Below are 17,445 nucleotides of genomic sequence, written 5' to 3' on the forward strand. Positions count from 1 at the left end.
TGCCTCGTTCCGCGTCACTCGTGGGCGCTCGTTTGTTTACTTTTCTTTTTTTCGCTGGAAGTGATGCGCGCAGGCGCATTTTCTCATCATTTGAATCCCCCGAATGAGGGGCGCAGTTGCCGCAAAGGCCACACGCGCTGGCTTGTCAAGGCCTTTCTTGTGCCAGCAAGCGCTCTCTTTGCTCTCTTAACTTCCTCTTTCGTCTGCGCACGTCTTCACCGTGTGCTTCAGGTGTAGGGTCTCACCGGCTGTCATTCCCTTCCGTCGCAACGGTAGGGAATGACAACCCAAGCAAATGTACCCGGATGCCAGTACACGACCATGCTTGTGCCTGTGTGCTGATCTGCCTTACGCACAATCACACGCCGCGCACGGTGGCTTTGCATCCCATTCTTCACCTCTGTTGCTACCCCTCACCATTTTTCCCTCCTTTCTCTTCACCGTTTCCCCATCTCCGGTCAAATCTACCCCTCCTCCTCCCCCCCCCCCCCACACACAAACACACAAACACACGCACCTACGCTACTGAACGCGAGCTGCTAACGGCAGTTTGATCACTACTAGCCCACACATTCAAGCGCAACCATATATTCCTACGAGCGTCTCTTGTCTCCCTCCCCCCTCCCCCCCCTCTCCCTCCACTCCCCTTCCCATTCATTCGCATTACTTCAGCAACCATGGTGGATGCAGTTTCTCGCTACGACGATGAGGAGGAAGACATTCTGCCCTTCGAGGGCCTCGACAAGGCGTCAGCGCTGCAGGAGTGCCGCATCTTCAACAAGATCCCGCTGGACGAGGAGGGGTCTATCCGGGCCATGACACAGGTGCTGTATCTCTTGTCAATTGGCGTGCGGCTGACCGAGGCCGAGGCGACGGATATCTTCTTCATGTCCACGAAACTCATGCAGTCGAACTATGCCAAGCTGCGGCGTCTGCAGTACATCCTGATGAAGGAACTCAGCCCGCTCGTGGAGCAGAGCTTCATCGCGTCGAACGCGCTCATGATGGATATTAAGAAGAAGGGGGATTCTGACAAGAGTTGCGCTATCCGCGCTCTATACGCCATCATGGACAGCAGTATGTACAACTCCATGGACCGCACCATCGTGGAGTGCATGACGTCGCGTAACCCAAGCGTGGTGACTGCGGCACTCGTAACGGGCATCCACATGTCCAACACCCTGCCGGAGATGCCGCGCAAGTGGGCAACGCAGCTGAACGAGGTGCTGCGCGAGCGCTCCAAGGCGCAGTACCAGGCCATCGCGCTACTGCACAGGATACGCAACAACGACCGACTCTCCGTGGATCGGCTCATCGAAGATACTCAGGCCGGCCGCATCCGCTCATCGCATGCCGTCTGCCTCGTCATCAAGATGTGCACCGAGCTGATGCAGGCTGACTTCACCAGCTCCCTCGATATTTACAAGTTTGTCACCTCGATGCTGCACCGAAGCGACATGATCGCCTTTGAGGCCGCCAAGTCAATTGCCTCCTTGCGCCACGTCTCCGACAGGGAGCTGATGCCGGTTGTGACGGTGCTCCAGCTGTACCTGAGCTCGCAGAATCAGGTGCTTCGGTTTGCTGCCGTGTACTTAATCAGCTGCATCGCGTCCACGCATCCGGCCGCCGTCGCGCCGATCAACGCGGAGATCGAGTCCCTGGCGCTGGATTCGAACCGCGTCATCGCCATGCTCGCCATCACAGCCTTGCTGAAGACCGGGGCGGAAAGTACCATTGCGCGAGTGCTGACCCAGCTCTCCTCGGGCAGCTACATGAGTGAGCTCGGGGACGAGTTGAAGTTAACGATTGTGGACGCCATGCGTGTGCTGAATGCGAAGTTTCCGAACAGCTACGAAACTCTCTTGGCCTTCCTCTTCCGCGTTCTCAGCGATGAGGGTAGCAGCGCGTTGAAGCAGAGCGTGGTGGATGCAATGCTCGATATCTCCAAGTCCAACCCCAGCTCCAAGGAGGTCGTACTCACACACCTGGCCGAGTTTATCGACGACTGCGAGTTCTCGCAGATCACAAAGCGAGTCTTGATGCACCTTGGCGAGGGTGTCCCGCACTGCTCCAACCCGCGCCACTTCGTGCGCTACGTGTACAACCACGCCACACTGGAGAAGCCCGAAGTCCGCGCTGTCGCAGTGACGACGCTGGCGAAGATCGCGGCGAGCGTGCCGTCTCTGCGTCGTTCCATCGTGGCGCTTCTGAAGCGCTCCTGCAGCGACTCCGACGACGAGGTCCGCGACCGTGCCGTGCTGTACACGAAGTTGTTTCTACAGAATGACGAAGGGCTCGTGCGCACATACATCGAAGACGTCGCGGCGGCCGTGCTGCATCAGTGGCACACTCTGCGCGACATGAACAAGGTGATCCCGATGGACGGCGCTCTTGGCGGTTCCACTTTGGCGGGTCTCGCAGCGGGCACAAACCACACGGACGCCTTCGGAATGCCGTGTCCGACGCCGGCCGTCCTCCATGGCCGTGATGCCTTGCGTCATGTCAAGCAGCTTCAGGAGCTGGGGGAGCCAGTGAAGAGCATGGAGCCGGTTCTCATTACGGAGCCCGACAACGAGTACGTTGTGTCTGTCATCAAACACACGTACCCGACGCACTTGGTACTGCAGTTCAAGGTGAAGAACATGATGGACAACATGTTGTTCAAGAAGGTGCTTGTTAGCACAAGCACGGAGGACCTGGAGGCGGAGCCGCTCTACGCCATTCCTATTGAGAGCATCCGCCCAGGGGAAACCCAGTACGGGTACGTGGTGCTGCAGTATGCGCCAGGCGCGTTCCCCAGCGGCACCGTGGAGCCGATGTTCCGCTTTGCCATGGTCGAGGAGGAGGACGAGGACGCGGCGGATCAGGACGAGTACCCAATGGAGAGCTTCGACGTGGACGTGAGCGATTTTATCGCACCAATGAACCTGGGCAACGACATGGATAGTAAATGGACTGAGCAGGAGGGCAACGAGACGGCCGGCACCTTCGCGCTGCACTCGATGAGGAACCTGACGGAGGCAGCGCAGCAGCTGGCTGACTTCTTCGGGATGTACATCGAAGGCGGCGTACCGGAGAAGATCACCACAGCCTCGCACGTGCTCAAGATGGCTGGCGTGCTGGCGGACGAGGACCACACACTGATGCTGGTGCAGGCGAAGGTGTTTATTGCGACCGACAACCGTGTAGCGCTGCACCTGGCACTGCGCGGTGGATCGGCAGATGTTCGCGAGTATTTAGCGAACGTCCTGCTGGGCTAAGGTTGATGGTGGAACAGAGGGAGTGGGGTAGGTCTTGTGCATTTACCCGTCCCCACACTTCGCTTTCTTTTCCTGCCATTGCCTCCCCCCACCTCTTCTCCCGCTCTGCGTATCGACTCACTCCGCGATTTAGTCCCTCCCCTCTCTCTCTCTCTCTCTCTCTCTCTCTGCGATTGTGTGAACTGTTGCTGGCAGACACATCTCTGTTGTCCCCATCCGTGCCTGTTGTCTATCTTCTTTTCATGTAAGTGCGCGGTCGCTTTTCTCTAGTCTCTCGTTCTCGTTTCTGCACTGATGATGACTGATGATGGATGATGATGATGGCTGATGTTGGTCACATTGATATCACACGCAGCTCCCTCTTCTTACCGCACACAGGCTTGTCTTTTGTGGTGTCATATTTGTTGCTACCTTATCCATGGCAACGTTGGCGCTCTTGCTTGAGAGTGGTGCCATCCATGTGGTATGCCCCTCCCTCTCTCTCCCCGCTCTCCCTCCCTCCCTTTTACTTGTACTTACCCCCTTTTCATTTCCTCATTACAGGTGTATGGTGGGGGGGGGGGTTTTTCTGCGGCTGCGTGGCCGTTGTCCGGGGCCCCGCTCTTGCCCACCTATCGAGAAAGCGAAGAGGGGTGTGTGCTCTAGCGTGGTGGGGAAAGATGGATCGTGGGGTCGGTGAGACGTGACTGCGTTATCAGTGTGTGTGTGTGTGTGTGTGTGTGTGTGTGTGGAGGAGGGGTGTGTGACGGTAATGTGCTGTACTGAGTCAGGCGTGGCACGATGCTGGCGATGAATATTGACGAGAGAAGGGGAGAAGACAGTTGCAGGGTTGTGTGAGTGTCCCCCCATCCCCTGCTGCTCGCCCCCCTCTCTCGTGTATCTCAGGGCATATTTTAGTGTCTCGCTCCCTCTCCCACTTCCCCGTTTCTCTCTTTTCGCATGTTTGGAGCGTCTTCCTGCGCCGTGCGTACGCGTGTGTATTTATCTCAGCTTCTTCCCTGAATGATGGGGAGGGGAGAGAGAGGGGGGGGGAGGGAGGGCGGGCGGGCACAGTGGTGCTTTCGGCGTCCGTATCGCCCCCCCCACCCCCTACACCCACACACACACTCTCTCTCTGGCTGCTCGAGGATGGACACGTGTGTGTTGAAAATGCAGCCGTTGTGCGTAGGGCCGTGGAGGGAGGGGGGGGGGGGAAGCGCGCTCGTGCGTGTATGGTGAGTGTGGTACCGCGCGTGGGTGTGCGCTCGCTCGTCTTTCCTTTTGCTCTTTGGGGGAGTGGAGGAGGAGGCCCGGCACTGACGAGTGCGCGCTCGCGCAAGGTGGTGGTGATGGCGTCTGCCTTTCTCGAAACAAGCAAACAAGCTCGAGCACACAGAAGGGCAGGCAGACGTGCACGACAACCGAAACCGATCAGCGTGATGCGATGGTAAAAGAAAGGGGAACCACAGGGAAAGGCAAGGAGAAGCAGGGCGGCGAGCAGCACCGTTGTGAATGGCTGTGATGGAGTGGTTGAGTGTCGATAAATGTGTGTGCAATTGCGGTGCGTCACTGCAATCTGCGTACCCACGTACGTGTGCTCTCGATGACGGCACTTTGGCTATCGAACACCCCCTTGCCCCAGCTCCTTAAAAAGAACACCCGCACCCGCACGGGCAATGCCATTCCGCCTTCTCGTGCTACAGCCGACGAGAAGCCTCGGCCGCGTCGTCTTCTACCTCGTACCCTCAACCCCTTCTCTCATGCTCGACTCTTCCTCTCTACTCCACTCTGGAATGGACTTCTACGCCGCGCATGACGCCATCCTTCTCCATCCGGCACATGCCTTCACAGGTCGCTGCTCTCTTCGCCCTGTTCTCCCTCTTCCTCATACTCTGCGCTGTCTTCCACCTGGCAGACGAGAACACACACACGCACACGCACACACGCACGCAGATACAGAGGCACACGCGCATACATCTACAACGCTCTCCTCGGCGCTCATACCACCATAGACACATCGATTGCCATGTCATCCCCTCACACTCCCTCTTGGATTGCTGTTTCCTTCTCTCGTAGATCGATAGAGGCTCACATCGGTTTTGCCTCCACACACACACACTTGCGAAGAGAGGTGGACGTGCGCACGCCTGCACTCTACGCTCCGACGCCCTAAAAGGTTGTAAGCGAGGGAGCAAGCCTTCTGTGACTTGATCAGCCGTTCGCTAAGTCTCTCGCTTCCCTCGCTTTGGCCCCCCTCCCTGCCGGTATGTCGCGGCCTCGCGGCGATAGCGGATACGATCCGCTACCGGGGTCACAGCGCGAGGCCTCTCCACCGCTGGCGGTGCTGCTCTGTAGGTCTCAACGCTCACCAAGCACGCCACTGCGCGTCTTTGGCTCCGAAATCACGAACCGCCTTCCCACTCCCCCACCACCGCGAATATCGTCATCGTCGCCGCTGACAGCCGCTGCACCGCTGTGTGCGGCGACTGCGACTCTGTGCAGTGTGGCTATCGATGCGCCACTGAGCTACGCACCGCCTGGGCCAGCGTCATCGTCGAGCTGGCTGGAAGTCGATCCTTATTGTTGTCCCAGCAACAGGGGCGACGTCGTCGAGCCCAGCCTGTCTTACGAAACACTACTTGGCGCCAAGGGTAGTGCATGCCCACGACAAGGACCGTTTCCGCTGGCAGGCGTCGGCTCGCGTTCATCCGGCAACGGCACCAACAGTCGTGTTACTCTGCAAACAGTAGGGGGCGGCGACCAGTCGTGCCTTGAGCTTCCCCACGGTAGCATGAGTGGCCAAGCAGAGACTTCGATGCCGTCTGCGCTGAGTGCAAAGCGGCGTCTCAGAGACGGCGGTACCGAGAACAGTGATGGCCAAGCTGGCCCCCGTTCTTCATGGCCGCACGTGAAGCGGCAACGGGGCGAGGAGGCCGCCAACAGCGGCCTCACCGGTGCCTTCAGCACCACTGCGCCTCTGCCTCGGCTCCCTGCTCCACCTATGCGAACGGGAGGCGTGGGCGTCCCAGGTGGTGCGGACAGCATCTGCTGTGGCGGTGACGTTGATGCTCGACTCAGTCTTGTTACTTCCTCCTCCGAGAACGACGAGGACCCTTGGGGCCCGCGTCGCGGCGCTTGTGGCTTCCTCACCCCGGTGTCGACGAAGCTGCTGTCCCTGCCTCCCGTGGCGTTGGTGCCACTGCCGCCGTCTCAGCATCTTCATGCGCGCGTGTGCCGTCCAGCGAGTTTGCTTGATAAAGAGCATGCTGCACCAGCTTGGCAGGTACTGACCTCGGGGCCCGCAGCGACTGAGGAGGAAGAGGAGGGGCTGGTCCATCTTGTGTCAACGTCCCGCAGCACCACTCTCTTTTCTCCTGCCCGGGGCAACGTGCTCCTCTGCAATGCAGTCGACGGCGCCATTTCCTATTCGCCACTGACACTGGATGACATCAGCCCAATTCTGTGTCTCTCCGAGGAACGGCTTGAGCACTGTCGGATGAGTGCGGTGGCGTGCGACCAGCACCCATCAGCCGAGGTGGACGACGAGGAGAGCATGGGCGGTGTTGCGCCGGGCTTCTCCACACAGTGCTTCACAGGCAGTGCTCGCTTTGTTCACGAGGAAGCATTGCGGCTGCTCACCGCCACGTGTGAGGACGCCGAGGGCGCTCTACTACAATGGCCCGGTTAAGGAAGTGGGCGAGGAACTAGGTCCCGGCGTAACGACTACGTGGGCAGGCCACCATGCACGGACGCGTGTGCTCAACAGATGGGTAGACCTGGGCTGGGGGCAGCCTCAGGCGAAGGCGCATACGCAGAGAAACGGAAGCGAAGCGTGCCATCACGGCATCCGTCGAAGCACCGATGCGTCAGCTTGACAGTGGGTGGTTACGCAGAGGTGAGCTGCAGTAGTGGCGTGTGCGTGTGGAGGTCTCGGGTACGCTGAGAGCCAACCTGTAAAGCCAGACCGAAACGAAAAGGCGGCACCCATATGGCTTCGCGTCGCCATTGTTTTGTCCCACTCCATCGTTCACCCTTCGGCGCCACAAAGATTAGCGGTGCCCCGACTCCTATCTCAGATGCATCAGCGTATGTGTGAGGGAGAGGGGGAAGCGGGGAGGCGGGCCTGGAGAATCAGGGGAGGGGAGGGGAGCACAGCTGTCTCTCTTCTACTCCCCTCTTCCACCTTTTCTCGCCCGCTCCTCCAATGATAGACGTTGGAGGCCGCACGGATTCGGTGGGGGGGGGGAGGCGGGGGGGCCCATTTCTTCTCTACTTTCGTGTCTTTGATGCTGAAGAAATAGGGCGTCGCGCGGTTAAGAGTGGGACGCTCATGGACAAACACGCAGAGGAAGGGGGTCGTCAGTGTCGTTGTACCGGACGGTCCTCTGTAGGCCTGCCGGGCTTCTCCACCGTCTCCGTCTCTCTTCTACACCGGGGCGGGGAGTGTCGCTACAGATGCTGCGGAGATTTGCCCTCTCTGTCTCCCTCCGCCATTCACCACTTCCATCCCCGTCGGCACAGACGCGCTTCCATACACACACACACACACACACACACACGTACGCGTATGCGCGTGGCCCCCTTCCTGTTCGCCCCCCCCCCCCCCCCTCTCTCGTCCCCACCACCTTCTTACATCCACGTGCTGCCTTCTCTGCCCCTTCTCCCTTCGTTTTTGTCTGCGCCCACCCCCCCAACGGATCACAGAGTGCGGGTCTGACAAGTGTCGAGCGGGAAAGAGAGAGGGCGTTGAGTGCGGGCGCGAGAAATTTCAGTGCAGCGTCGAGTGCTCGAAGTTGTGCGTGTGTCGGCGCATTCGTGATTCGCGTGAGACGGTACGCATTTTGTTTGTTTACTACCTCTACTTTGAGCAACAAGGAGCGCTTTCCCCCTCCCCCTCTCCTCTCTCCTTTTCTCTACAGCTGCACTCCAGAGTACACCCCGCACGCACTACGTACTCCCAACACTCACAACACGACACGCTGCATCTTGTCTCCCTTCCTTCACCCCCCCCCCCCCCCTCTGCGGAAGCCTTTGTTGCCTATCACGTAGCGTAACGACGCAGTATAGAGAGCGGGAGGGAGAGCAAGAGTAGCTCTTTCCAGGCATAAAAGAACCCTCATAGACCCACAAGCATATTGTTTCCCCACCTTCCACACCCACCCTCCACACACTAGCTCACTTTCGAGTCCCACTCCGCCCTCGAGTGCTTCATACGTCTCCTCCTCTCGTAGGGAGGGAAGGGGAGAAGAGGTTTCTCGTCGAGGGCTCCGCTGCTGCGGGTGCATTCTTTCGCCTTCTCTCTTTCCTAGCGCCTCGCTCGTCTCTCATTTTGTGTCTCTCTGCCCAGAGAGACATCCGTGTAGACGGCCAGAGTTAATAGCAAGATGTTTCATCACTGTCTACTGCAACTGGCGAAGACTAAGGGCTCAGCGCCGCGCCGACACGTGTTGCGGCGCCCGCTGCGAAAGTCCGGCAGCAGTGCAGGCGGTGCACAAGGTAAATCGTCTGGCACCTCTGTCTCATTCTCCGCTGACAGCGACAAAGAGGGCGGCGGCGGTCGGGGCCTACACAGCGACAGCAGAAACGCTACCAGTGTTAAAACAGCGGCCGCCGCGGAAGCCAGGAGTGGCGGTGCTGCGGTGCCTCTAACCACGGATGATGGCTTTAGCGGGGCGTCTTCGGACACCACCGCCGCATCCCCCACCTCCACTCGACGCCCTCTATATCGCCTGGCCACAGCCGTTGCCACTGTCGTTGTGCCTCCTACCGCCAACGTCTACCTGCAAGGCATGAAGCATCTCTTGACCCCCGCCACACCGCCACCGTCCGACGCTTTCGCCGGGGGAGGGCAGGCGATGCCGTCTGTCTCCATTCTGGAGGAGTACTACACCAGCAAGAAGGGTCCCCTGTTCGCCACCGCCGTGGTGGCTGGCACCAATGCCGTTAAGCAGGTGAGCTCGCTCGTCCCCTTTTGCTATTCGCCGCCGATCCAACGCTGCTCCTTCACCTTTCGTCGTCGCCAGGTGCTTCAGCCGCCGCGACCGGCGCAGATGCCGCATCGGGTGGTGCTGCGTCGCCGTACCTCGGAGCCGGGCCCACCGCAGAGGCGACCGGAGTACAGCGTTCTTTATTGCTTCTGCACCGTCGCCACAGAGAACAAAGGTGGGGTGGAGATGGAGGCGCTGACGGGGGCTATCATGGCCAGCGTCACACTCTACGACATGCTGAAGGGCCTCCCAGGCGCGCAGGAGGATGGGTTGAGCCTGGGGGAGGCCTTTGTACTTGCCAAGCGTGGCGGCCGCAATGATTTCACCAAGCTACTCATGTCTGAGCCGGACCGCCCCCTTGTGGAGAGTGGTATGCGCTCTGGAGAAGCCACAGTTCATGCCCTCCCGCCGAGCAGCGGTGCTGTCAGCGGGAGTGGTGAGCTGCTACCTACAAGCACTACACACACATCACCGTCCACCGCAACCCCTACCGACGCGTCGGGAGCTGCCACCATGAACGTCGATCGACGCGCCTCAGCAAATGTGAAGAATGCTCGAGCGCAAGGCGAGGAGGCGTCTGAAGAGGTGGATGATGAGGAGGATCACCACCCGATAGCGAAACGCGTGATACGCCGTCCAACACCTGCGGCGGCGCCCACCCATGGCAGCCTCAACAATTCTGCCGCAACTGGCGATGCTGACGCGTGGTGGCATTCGTCAAAGCATGAGAAAAGGTTGCAGGAGCTCTACCCGCGCCGCAAGTACGGCGACAACGCACGCCTCGTTTCATCGAGCCCCACACCAATGGCCGCAGGCGGGTCTGCAGCACGGGCACACACGCGCACCAACGCTTTCGGGACCTCAGACAGCGGCTCCAAGGTGCCTACGACCCCTGCTACCGTTTTGGCTGCTCGGCCAAAGCTGGCGTCCAAGGTGAGTATGATTCGTGATGGACAGGGCTCCATGACGGGCAAGGGACCCACCTCCGTGGTCGCGTTACGCAAAGCCGCTGGCAGGGCTGGGCCTACAGGCAGCAACGATGGCGCAGGCGAGGACGATGAGGAGGACAACATTGTAGGGAACCGCCACTCGCCTAACCGTTCTCGGCTGGTAAAGATGTCTGCACGGGCAGGAAATGTCGTAGCCCAGGCGGCTGATTATGACGATGACAGGCCCGCCGACGCCGCTGAAGCGGAGGAGGCGGAAGACGAGGCGGTAACGACCACAGCCAGTGCAACCGATCAGGCGGAAGAAGAGGAAGAAACCGCAATGACAGGAGCCCCCAAAAAGCGTCGGAGCATCACGGCGGTCGCCTCGGGGCACAGACCTCAGGGCACCGCCGCCACAAAGTCGCCTTTTGGAAAGCGCAGTCCGACAGGACCCCGGCGCTACCTCGCAGAGGTGGAGGATACGTTGGAGGCGCACTGTGCGTTAGGGGGTGAGACCGCGGAGGGCGAAGGGGCGGGCGAGGAGGAGCGCATGCCGGCGAAGCCCAGTGCAGTGGCGACCACGCGCAGGGCGCATGCCCACGGCGGCGTGACGGGAAAGCGGGCTGGCAAGAGCGCTATCGAATTCCCCTCACGCAGTGCCGCAGCCAGCGCCCGCAAGCAGCGAGTGGGGGGCGCTGTGCCCAAAAAGGGCCGAGCGTCAGCAGAGACGGACGACGATGACGATGCGGAGGACATTGCCACCCCTGAGGACAGGGATGACGGCGTGGAGGAGGGCGACGGCGCAGCGGGGGACGATGATGGCGGTGCCGCCGCCGCTGCTGTTGCGAGGCGGCATGGCAAAGCAGCAGCGAAGCAGGGCCGCCCAGCAGCGCTGAGGAAGGGCGGAGCCATGCGGCCTGTCCGGCACGACTCCTGGGATACGGGATTCAGTCGGCGAAGCCGCAGCGAGGATGGCGGCGACGATGATGGTGGGGACGAAGACGCAGTGGAGGAGGAGACCGAGACCGCGGGTGAGGACGGTGGGGCGGCGTGGGTGGACGACATGGCACCATCGCCGCCGCGCAAGAGACTGAGGAAGCCGCTGAAGCGTGCAGCACCGAAGAGGCGTTAGGTGGCTAGGATCGGCAAGAGGAGGGTGCGGGGGACGAGCACCCACCCTGCACCAGCAATACCCCCGCCCACAGGCGCACGCCTCCTCCCGCATTGGAGGGCAGTGCTTCCACTCATTCGAGCCACAGCAGTGTTTTCCCCACTGCCGTCGTGTAGCCGTTACCCTCCGCCCATCATGCGAAACGAGGGGAAAGGCGGCCCTCGGCAATGCGAGCGGACGGAGGCACGCGAGACGCGCCGCTGCTGAGCAGCTCTCTTCCGCTCCTCTCCCTCCTCCCCGCGTTCTTCTCATTGCTGCTGCTGTCGCCCCCTTTCATACGCGCATGTCTGTTTCAGGGGACGCCCACTGGCTGACGCGCCACCCACACCTCACGCACTGCACGTCTCTGTCTGCCCTGGCGTCGTGCAGCCTTCTCGCTTTTCGCGTCTTTGCCCGCATCAGGCGCCCGCTGTGGTGGTCGGGCTACTCACATGGCGAAGGCAAATCCAATCAGCGTGCTGGCGTGCGCCTCTGCTTGTGCCCGCCAGTGCGCGTGTGTAGGCGCAGCGTCATACGCCTACGGTAGGGGGGGAGGGGGCGCGCAGGAGACGCGCGAGGGAGGGAGGCAGTCGGCCCGCAACGCGACTGCCCTCCTCTTACTTGCATGCTCGCCTTCACGAGCGCCATTTTGAATGCCTTGACGCCGGCCACCACTGTGCCAATGACTTCCTCGAGTCCACCTTCCAGCGCACTGGAGCCGGCACCGCTGCTGCCTCGCCACTTCTTCTCGTTCGTCTCCCCTCTTACCTCTCCGCTGCTCTCCGCTGCTCTCCGCACCTTCACCGTCCCTCCGCCCTGCCACACACTCTTTCGCCGCTCACACCACTGACTCCCTCTGCATCTGCTTCGCTGGCACACCCATACACACATGCCGGCGCGCAGATAAAGCCAAGCCCCCCACGCCCCCGCCTTCCTTCGCTGTGAGGTGTCCAGCCATCCGCCCGCCCCCGTCGCTCTCGCCCGCGCCCCCTCCTCGCACCTCTTCTTTTTCTGCCGCGCAACCGTCGATGCCTGCCGTGCTGCGCTCCCCGCTGCCGCGCAGCGTGCGCCGGATGGCCGTGCTGGCGGCCGCGACAGCGCTGCTGGCTGCTGTGTGCCTGCCGGCCCCCGCCCGCGGCAGCGTGGAGTGGGTGCTGCAGCAGGTGCAGGTGCTACACCGCCACGGCTCGCGCTCGGCGGTGCCATCCTACAACGCAACGGACATCTGCGGCTCGACGCCGTGCGGGGAACTGAACCCCGAGGGCGAGACGATGGTGCGGAACGTGGGCGAATTCCTGCGCGCTCGCTACACCGCGGACGCGACGGTGGTGGACGCGCCGTTCTTGCCCTCGTCGGACTACGACCTCAGCGTTGTGGCGTCGCGCTCCACGGACGTGCAGCGCACGCTGCAGAGCGCACAGCTGCTCCTTGCTGGGATGTTCCCGAACGCGATCCGGCTGATCCCTGCCATCCACACCGTGCCGATGTCCCAGGACACGATGTTGAACACGTTCTCGCAGCCGTGGGTTGCGCTGTATGCGACGTACGCTACTGCCGCCCAGCAGGCGCGAACGAACCCCGTGGTTGACCACTACTTTCCCGACTGGACGGAGCTCAGGGGTCTCGCTGCGGAGGTGTGGAGTGAGGGCTACTGCTCCAACTACGAGACGCGTCTGAACTGTGCCATTATGCTGTTCGACATCGCCGCTGCCAAGCGCTCTGTAGGCAAGCTGCCAGCCGCTGTTGCCGCCCGGTACGACGACCTGCATGCGATTATCGCAGAGTGGTTCCGCGGTATGTGGCACTACGACGCCAGCAACCCCTTCCTCGTGCAGCAGGGCGGGCGCGGGCAGCCGTTCCTGCAGCAGGTGCTGACGAACATGGACGACTTTATCGCTGCCCGCAGCACGTACAAGGTGATGCACTACAGCGGCCACGACATCTCCCTCGCTGCCGTGTGGGGCACACTGGGCGACAGAAGTGCGTACGCGATGCAGCCCACCTACGCGCAGACGTTTGTGCTTGAGCTTTTGAAGAGCGCGACCACCGGCGAGTACGGCGTGCGCGTGCTGCGCGGGTGGCCCGGGCAGACCCCTGACACGGGCTTCACCTTCTCTTGGGACCCGACGTGGCAGCTGCGGTGTCGGGGCAGGGACGAGACGAACTACGCTGCGACGGACAACCTGTGCCCGCTGGAGGACTTCCGGCGCTACGTTACGTGGACGGTGGGGACAGACCCGCGCGGGATGTGCCTGCTGGACGTGGCGACGTCTGCTGTCCTGAACTGCCCGACGGCTGAGGCGGAACAGACCGTCGGCGTGGCGCTGTCCGAGTCGTGCTCGCTGTACCGCGCGGTGTGCCCCCAATACGCGTGCGCACCTGGCTACGTGCTGTCCGCGTCGGAGTCGCGTTGCACGTGCGCGTCTGCTGCGTGCCTGGTGTCGCGCGGTGGCGAGGGCAAGGCCAATGTGTCTGTGACGGTGAGTATGCCCGGAGTGTCTCGAGGCGCTGCTGCCGGCATCGCGATGGCGACGTTCTCCGCCGGTGCCCTTCTTGCCGTTGTGATGACGCTGATCGCGCTGGTGCTGCTGCGCTGCAGCGGTGGCAGTGCGCGCTACTCGGGGCCCTGCGGCAAGTGCGTGGCGCGTGGCGAGCCGACGCGTGAGGCCATATAGAGCCGCCATGGCCAATGCACGGGCACCGCCGCCGACGGCCGACGTGGTGCTGCGTTGACGGCGGGTGACCTCTCCACGCCCCCCTCCCCCTATTCCTTCCCCCCATTCCCTCCCCCTATTCTCCCCCCCCCTGTGGGCACTTGCCCAGCATAGTTGCACCTTTTTTTTTGGTTGACTCATTTGTCCCGCGCATGCGTGGGGCGACACCGATTGCGGCTGCTTCGCTGTGTGCGTGCGTGCATATCTGTGCACCCGCTGACCACGCAGCTGCTGCCCATTGTCGCCCCGCTGCGGCTGCGGGAGAGCCCTAAAATAAGTGCGTGGCGGGTGCGCGTGGGGGCGTGCATGTGCGCACCCCCCTTTCGCGCGCGCCCCTCAGCACTAAGCCCCTGGGTCTCTGTTCGGATGCGTGCGTCGTGCGTGCTGCGTCGTGCGTTTGGGTGCCTGCTATGACGACATGCGGGTCGCCCACTGCCCTCTCTGAGCGGGTGCGCGCACCGACGGACAGCGGCGCATGGCGCACGCACTGGCACACACGAGGATCGCGGGTGGTCGGTGGGAGATGGAGCAGCGCTAGTGGCGCGGGATGAATCACGCCTCCGCGTGTGCGCTGCTTCCCATCTCCTGCGCTGTGGCCCCCCTCGCCGTTGCCCCCCTCTGTGTTGTATCAGCTGACCTGCTCCTTTCCTGTCGCACCCGTCTTTTTCCTTTTAGCGTCCATCTCTCTAACCACCCCAGTGAGCTTCTCTCTCTTCTCTCTGTTTTGCTGTACGCTGCGAGCACAGGGGAGGAGGGGGGAGGACACGCAGCGGCTGCCTGCTCAGTCCCCGCCTTGCAGTCCTGAAATCAAACCAGCTCCGCAAACTTGCGTGCTGTGCAGCGGGCCTTGTGGTCCTCCCTCCCTCCCATCCCTGGTCCCTCCTCGCTCGCTCTATTAGTCCCTGGGCTTGTACCGTGGCCTCTAGCCCCTTGCGACTCCTCTCGTTTGATTTTGTCTCTTTCCTTGTCTTGGTTTCCTTCCGTTGTGCGCTGTACTGCCCGTCTCGTGAGTCGTTGGGAGGGCGGGGGTGGGGCAATGGGTCGCGGCGCTGCTGTCCCACATGGCGGGCTGCCAGCCAGATGCTTGTGCCCCCCTCTCTCCGCGTGTGTGCGCGTTGCTCCGACATACCGCGCGCGTCTTCTGTATTCGTTCGTGCGTTTTCCCCCCTCCCCCCTTCATTGACGTCTCGTTGCCGTTTTGCCGGGTGGAAAGCCAAAAGAGAGAGAGCGCGTCCTCGCTGTGCCCGAGTCCGTTTCTTCACTTCCCCCCCCCTCCCCCGCCCCCTCTCTGGTCGCGGCTGCTTGGCTGTGCGCGGGCATCGGAGCCAATCGTACTGAGTGGCGGCCGTGGCAGTGCGAGGTGGAGGGCCGTGCCCAGCTGCCAACGTGCGGCGTGGATCACCGTGGCTGGCGATGGCTTTGCGCGGTGGCCCTGTGGGGACTTTCGCTTGGCATCGTGGTGAGTCGACGGAGTGCTGGCTGCGCGCGCACAAGCTCACCCTTGGCTCTGCCAAGGCGTGCATCAGCCACCTGCATATGTGCACTGTGGGTATGCCTGCGTGACTTGTAGCTCGCCCTCTGTGTGCCTGTGGCATGGCATGGCCGACTGCCTCTCTTCGTTCTCCACCCCGTCTCCATCTCACTCTTCTCTGCGGCGCCCTTTTAGCTCTCGCACTCTCGCGCGCTTTGCTTCCCCCAGCGCCAACCAGCCGGCCCCCGCACCTTCGCTCCTCTTAGTTCGAGGCATCGATTTTGACGCACCCCCGCTTCGGCAAAGGCGTTTCTCTCGCGCTCTTCCCTGCAGCAGTGGGCACTTCCTCCTTCCTGAAGGCTGCGCCGGCATCAGCGCCCCCATCACACAGGCGCGCACACGCCAACGCTGAGCCCCATCCGTCGCGTTGTTTTGGCCCATCGTGTCCCCATCATTCGACGTCGTCCCTCCACACTCCCCCATATACCACGCCGCCCATCTTGGCGCGTGACCTCTCTATTCCGTTCTCTCTCTGCTTGAATTACCGCGCCTTGGCGCTGGTGGCGCACCTGCGACCCGCAATTCTTTCGGTGCCTCGGGCTCACGGCGGCTGTGCGTTGGTGCGACGCTGCCGCTTGGCGTTTGTAGGCGCGGCCACCTCGTCTTGTCTCTTCAACCCGCTCAACTGCCTGGGCTGCGTCGCCGCCAGTGTTCTGCACCAAAGCCGACGATTTCGCTTCGGCATGGCCAAGCCGCTGACGAACTGCGCGGCGCCGCATGAGAAGGATGGGTCGAAGGATGTGGGCGATGCCGAATGGAGGCGGGTTCTCACCTCACAGGAGTACTGCATTCTGCGCGAGAAGGGGACTGACCCGGTGGGTGGAAAGTACGACGACGTCTTCGAGGAGGGCGTGTACGTGTGCGCCGGGTGCAAGACGCCGCTTTACCTGTCCTCCATGAAATTCGCCTGTGGCTGTGGCTGGCCCGGGTTTTACGACTGCATCCCCAAGCGGGTACGCGAGCAGCCGGACAGGGACGGCCACCGTGTGGAGATAGTCTGCAACGCGTGCAACGGCCACCTCGGTCATGTCTTCCGTAATGAGGGTTTCCGCAATCCGCCGCCGAATGAGCGGCACTGCGTGAACAACACCTCCATCGTACTGCAGCCCACAAAGCCCGCGTGAGCCAGCCGTACAGGTGTGAGCTGGTCGTTTCTACCTCTTCCTCTCTCGTGTGCCTGCTTGTCCGGTCTTCAGTCGCACGCGTGTACACGGACCCACATGGTCCTTTAGACACGCACGCGCAGGCTTGGCCGCTTATTTAGCAGCACGGCCGCGTCCTTGCTGGCACATTCCACACGGCGTGGGTGCTGCTGCTCTCTTTCTCTCTCCCCCTGATGTAGCGGCTGCTGTGCTTGAGGTTTGTGCTGCTGTCAAAACCGCGACGACGGGCGCAGGGGCAGAGGTGGGCAACGGAGGCGGCTGCGTCACGACAGTCGCATGCACACGCACCGCATGATGCAGCTCTGGATGGTCTTCTCCCCTCACCCCTCACCCCCCGGGCTGTTCTTGCTGCCCCGCCGCTTGGTTGATGCGCTGCACTCTCTTTTTGCCTTTCTTATTTCTCTGCGAACGCTGCGCTTATTATGCCCCTCCCTTTTCCCTTGTGTGCGTGTGCGAGTGTGCGCGAAGGCCGGCGCGGCGCGGCGTTACACGAGACACGCACACGTGTATAGTCATGCACCCGAACACAGACATGCGCTCTCCGGCGTGCAACGCCATGCGCTCTATCGCCAGCTCAAAGGCGCGCCGCCCACGCGCGCAGTACGGAGGCGACGTCTCTCTTCCCTCTCCCCCTGGGGTGTGGAGCGCTACTCTGGGCCCGCTCAAGGCGGTCGAGAGCGGGGAGGAAAAGACGCACAATGCACACCACTCCCTCATCACACGACGCACCTT

The 17,445-nt window shown here is 62.0% G+C and overlaps 5 protein-coding genes across 5 annotated transcripts; all 5 read left to right on the top strand.

The window, feature by feature from the left end:
• Positions 1 to 677: 677 nt before the first annotated feature.
• Positions 678 to 3,260, top strand: LBRM_28_2830 (putative coatomer gamma subunit; the record flags this gene model as incomplete). Its single annotated transcript, XM_001566259.2, has 1 exon — positions 678 to 3,260. The coding sequence occupies one exon, from the start codon at positions 678 to 680 to the stop codon at positions 3,258 to 3,260; it is 2,583 nt and encodes an 860-aa protein (XP_001566309.2).
• Positions 3,261 to 5,505: 2,245 nt separating this feature from the next.
• Positions 5,506 to 6,927, top strand: LBRM_28_2840 (hypothetical protein, unknown function; the record flags this gene model as incomplete). The annotated part of the gene is made up of 1 exon (XM_001566260.1): positions 5,506 to 6,927. One exon carries the CDS (start codon positions 5,506 to 5,508, stop codon positions 6,925 to 6,927), a length of 1,422 nt encoding a protein of 473 aa, XP_001566310.1.
• Positions 6,928 to 9,028: 2,101 nt separating this feature from the next.
• On the top strand, positions 9,029 to 11,287 carry LBRM_28_2850 (putative molybdenum cofactor biosynthesis protein; the record flags this gene model as incomplete). Its single annotated transcript, XM_001566261.2, has 1 exon — positions 9,029 to 11,287. One exon carries the CDS (start codon positions 9,029 to 9,031, stop codon positions 11,285 to 11,287), a length of 2,259 nt encoding a protein of 752 aa, XP_001566311.2.
• Positions 11,288 to 12,333: 1,046 nt separating this feature from the next.
• Positions 12,334 to 13,980, top strand: LBRM_28_2860 (putative membrane-bound acid phosphatase; the record flags this gene model as incomplete). The annotated part of the gene is made up of 1 exon (XM_001566262.1): positions 12,334 to 13,980. The coding sequence occupies one exon, from the start codon at positions 12,334 to 12,336 to the stop codon at positions 13,978 to 13,980; it is 1,647 nt and encodes a 548-aa protein (XP_001566312.1).
• A 2,253-nt stretch (positions 13,981 to 16,233) lies between these two features.
• On the top strand, positions 16,234 to 16,674 carry LBRM_28_2870 (conserved hypothetical protein; the record flags this gene model as incomplete). The annotated part of the gene is made up of 1 exon (XM_001566263.1): positions 16,234 to 16,674. One exon carries the CDS (start codon positions 16,234 to 16,236, stop codon positions 16,672 to 16,674), a length of 441 nt encoding a protein of 146 aa, XP_001566313.1.
• Between the last annotated feature and the right edge of the window lie 771 nt (positions 16,675 to 17,445).

The sequence above is a fragment of the Leishmania braziliensis genome, chromosome 28 (assembly GCF_000002845.2).
Source record: "Leishmania braziliensis MHOM/BR/75/M2904 complete genome, chromosome 28".
Classification (NCBI taxonomy): Eukaryota; Euglenozoa; class Kinetoplastea; order Trypanosomatida; family Trypanosomatidae; genus Leishmania; species Leishmania braziliensis.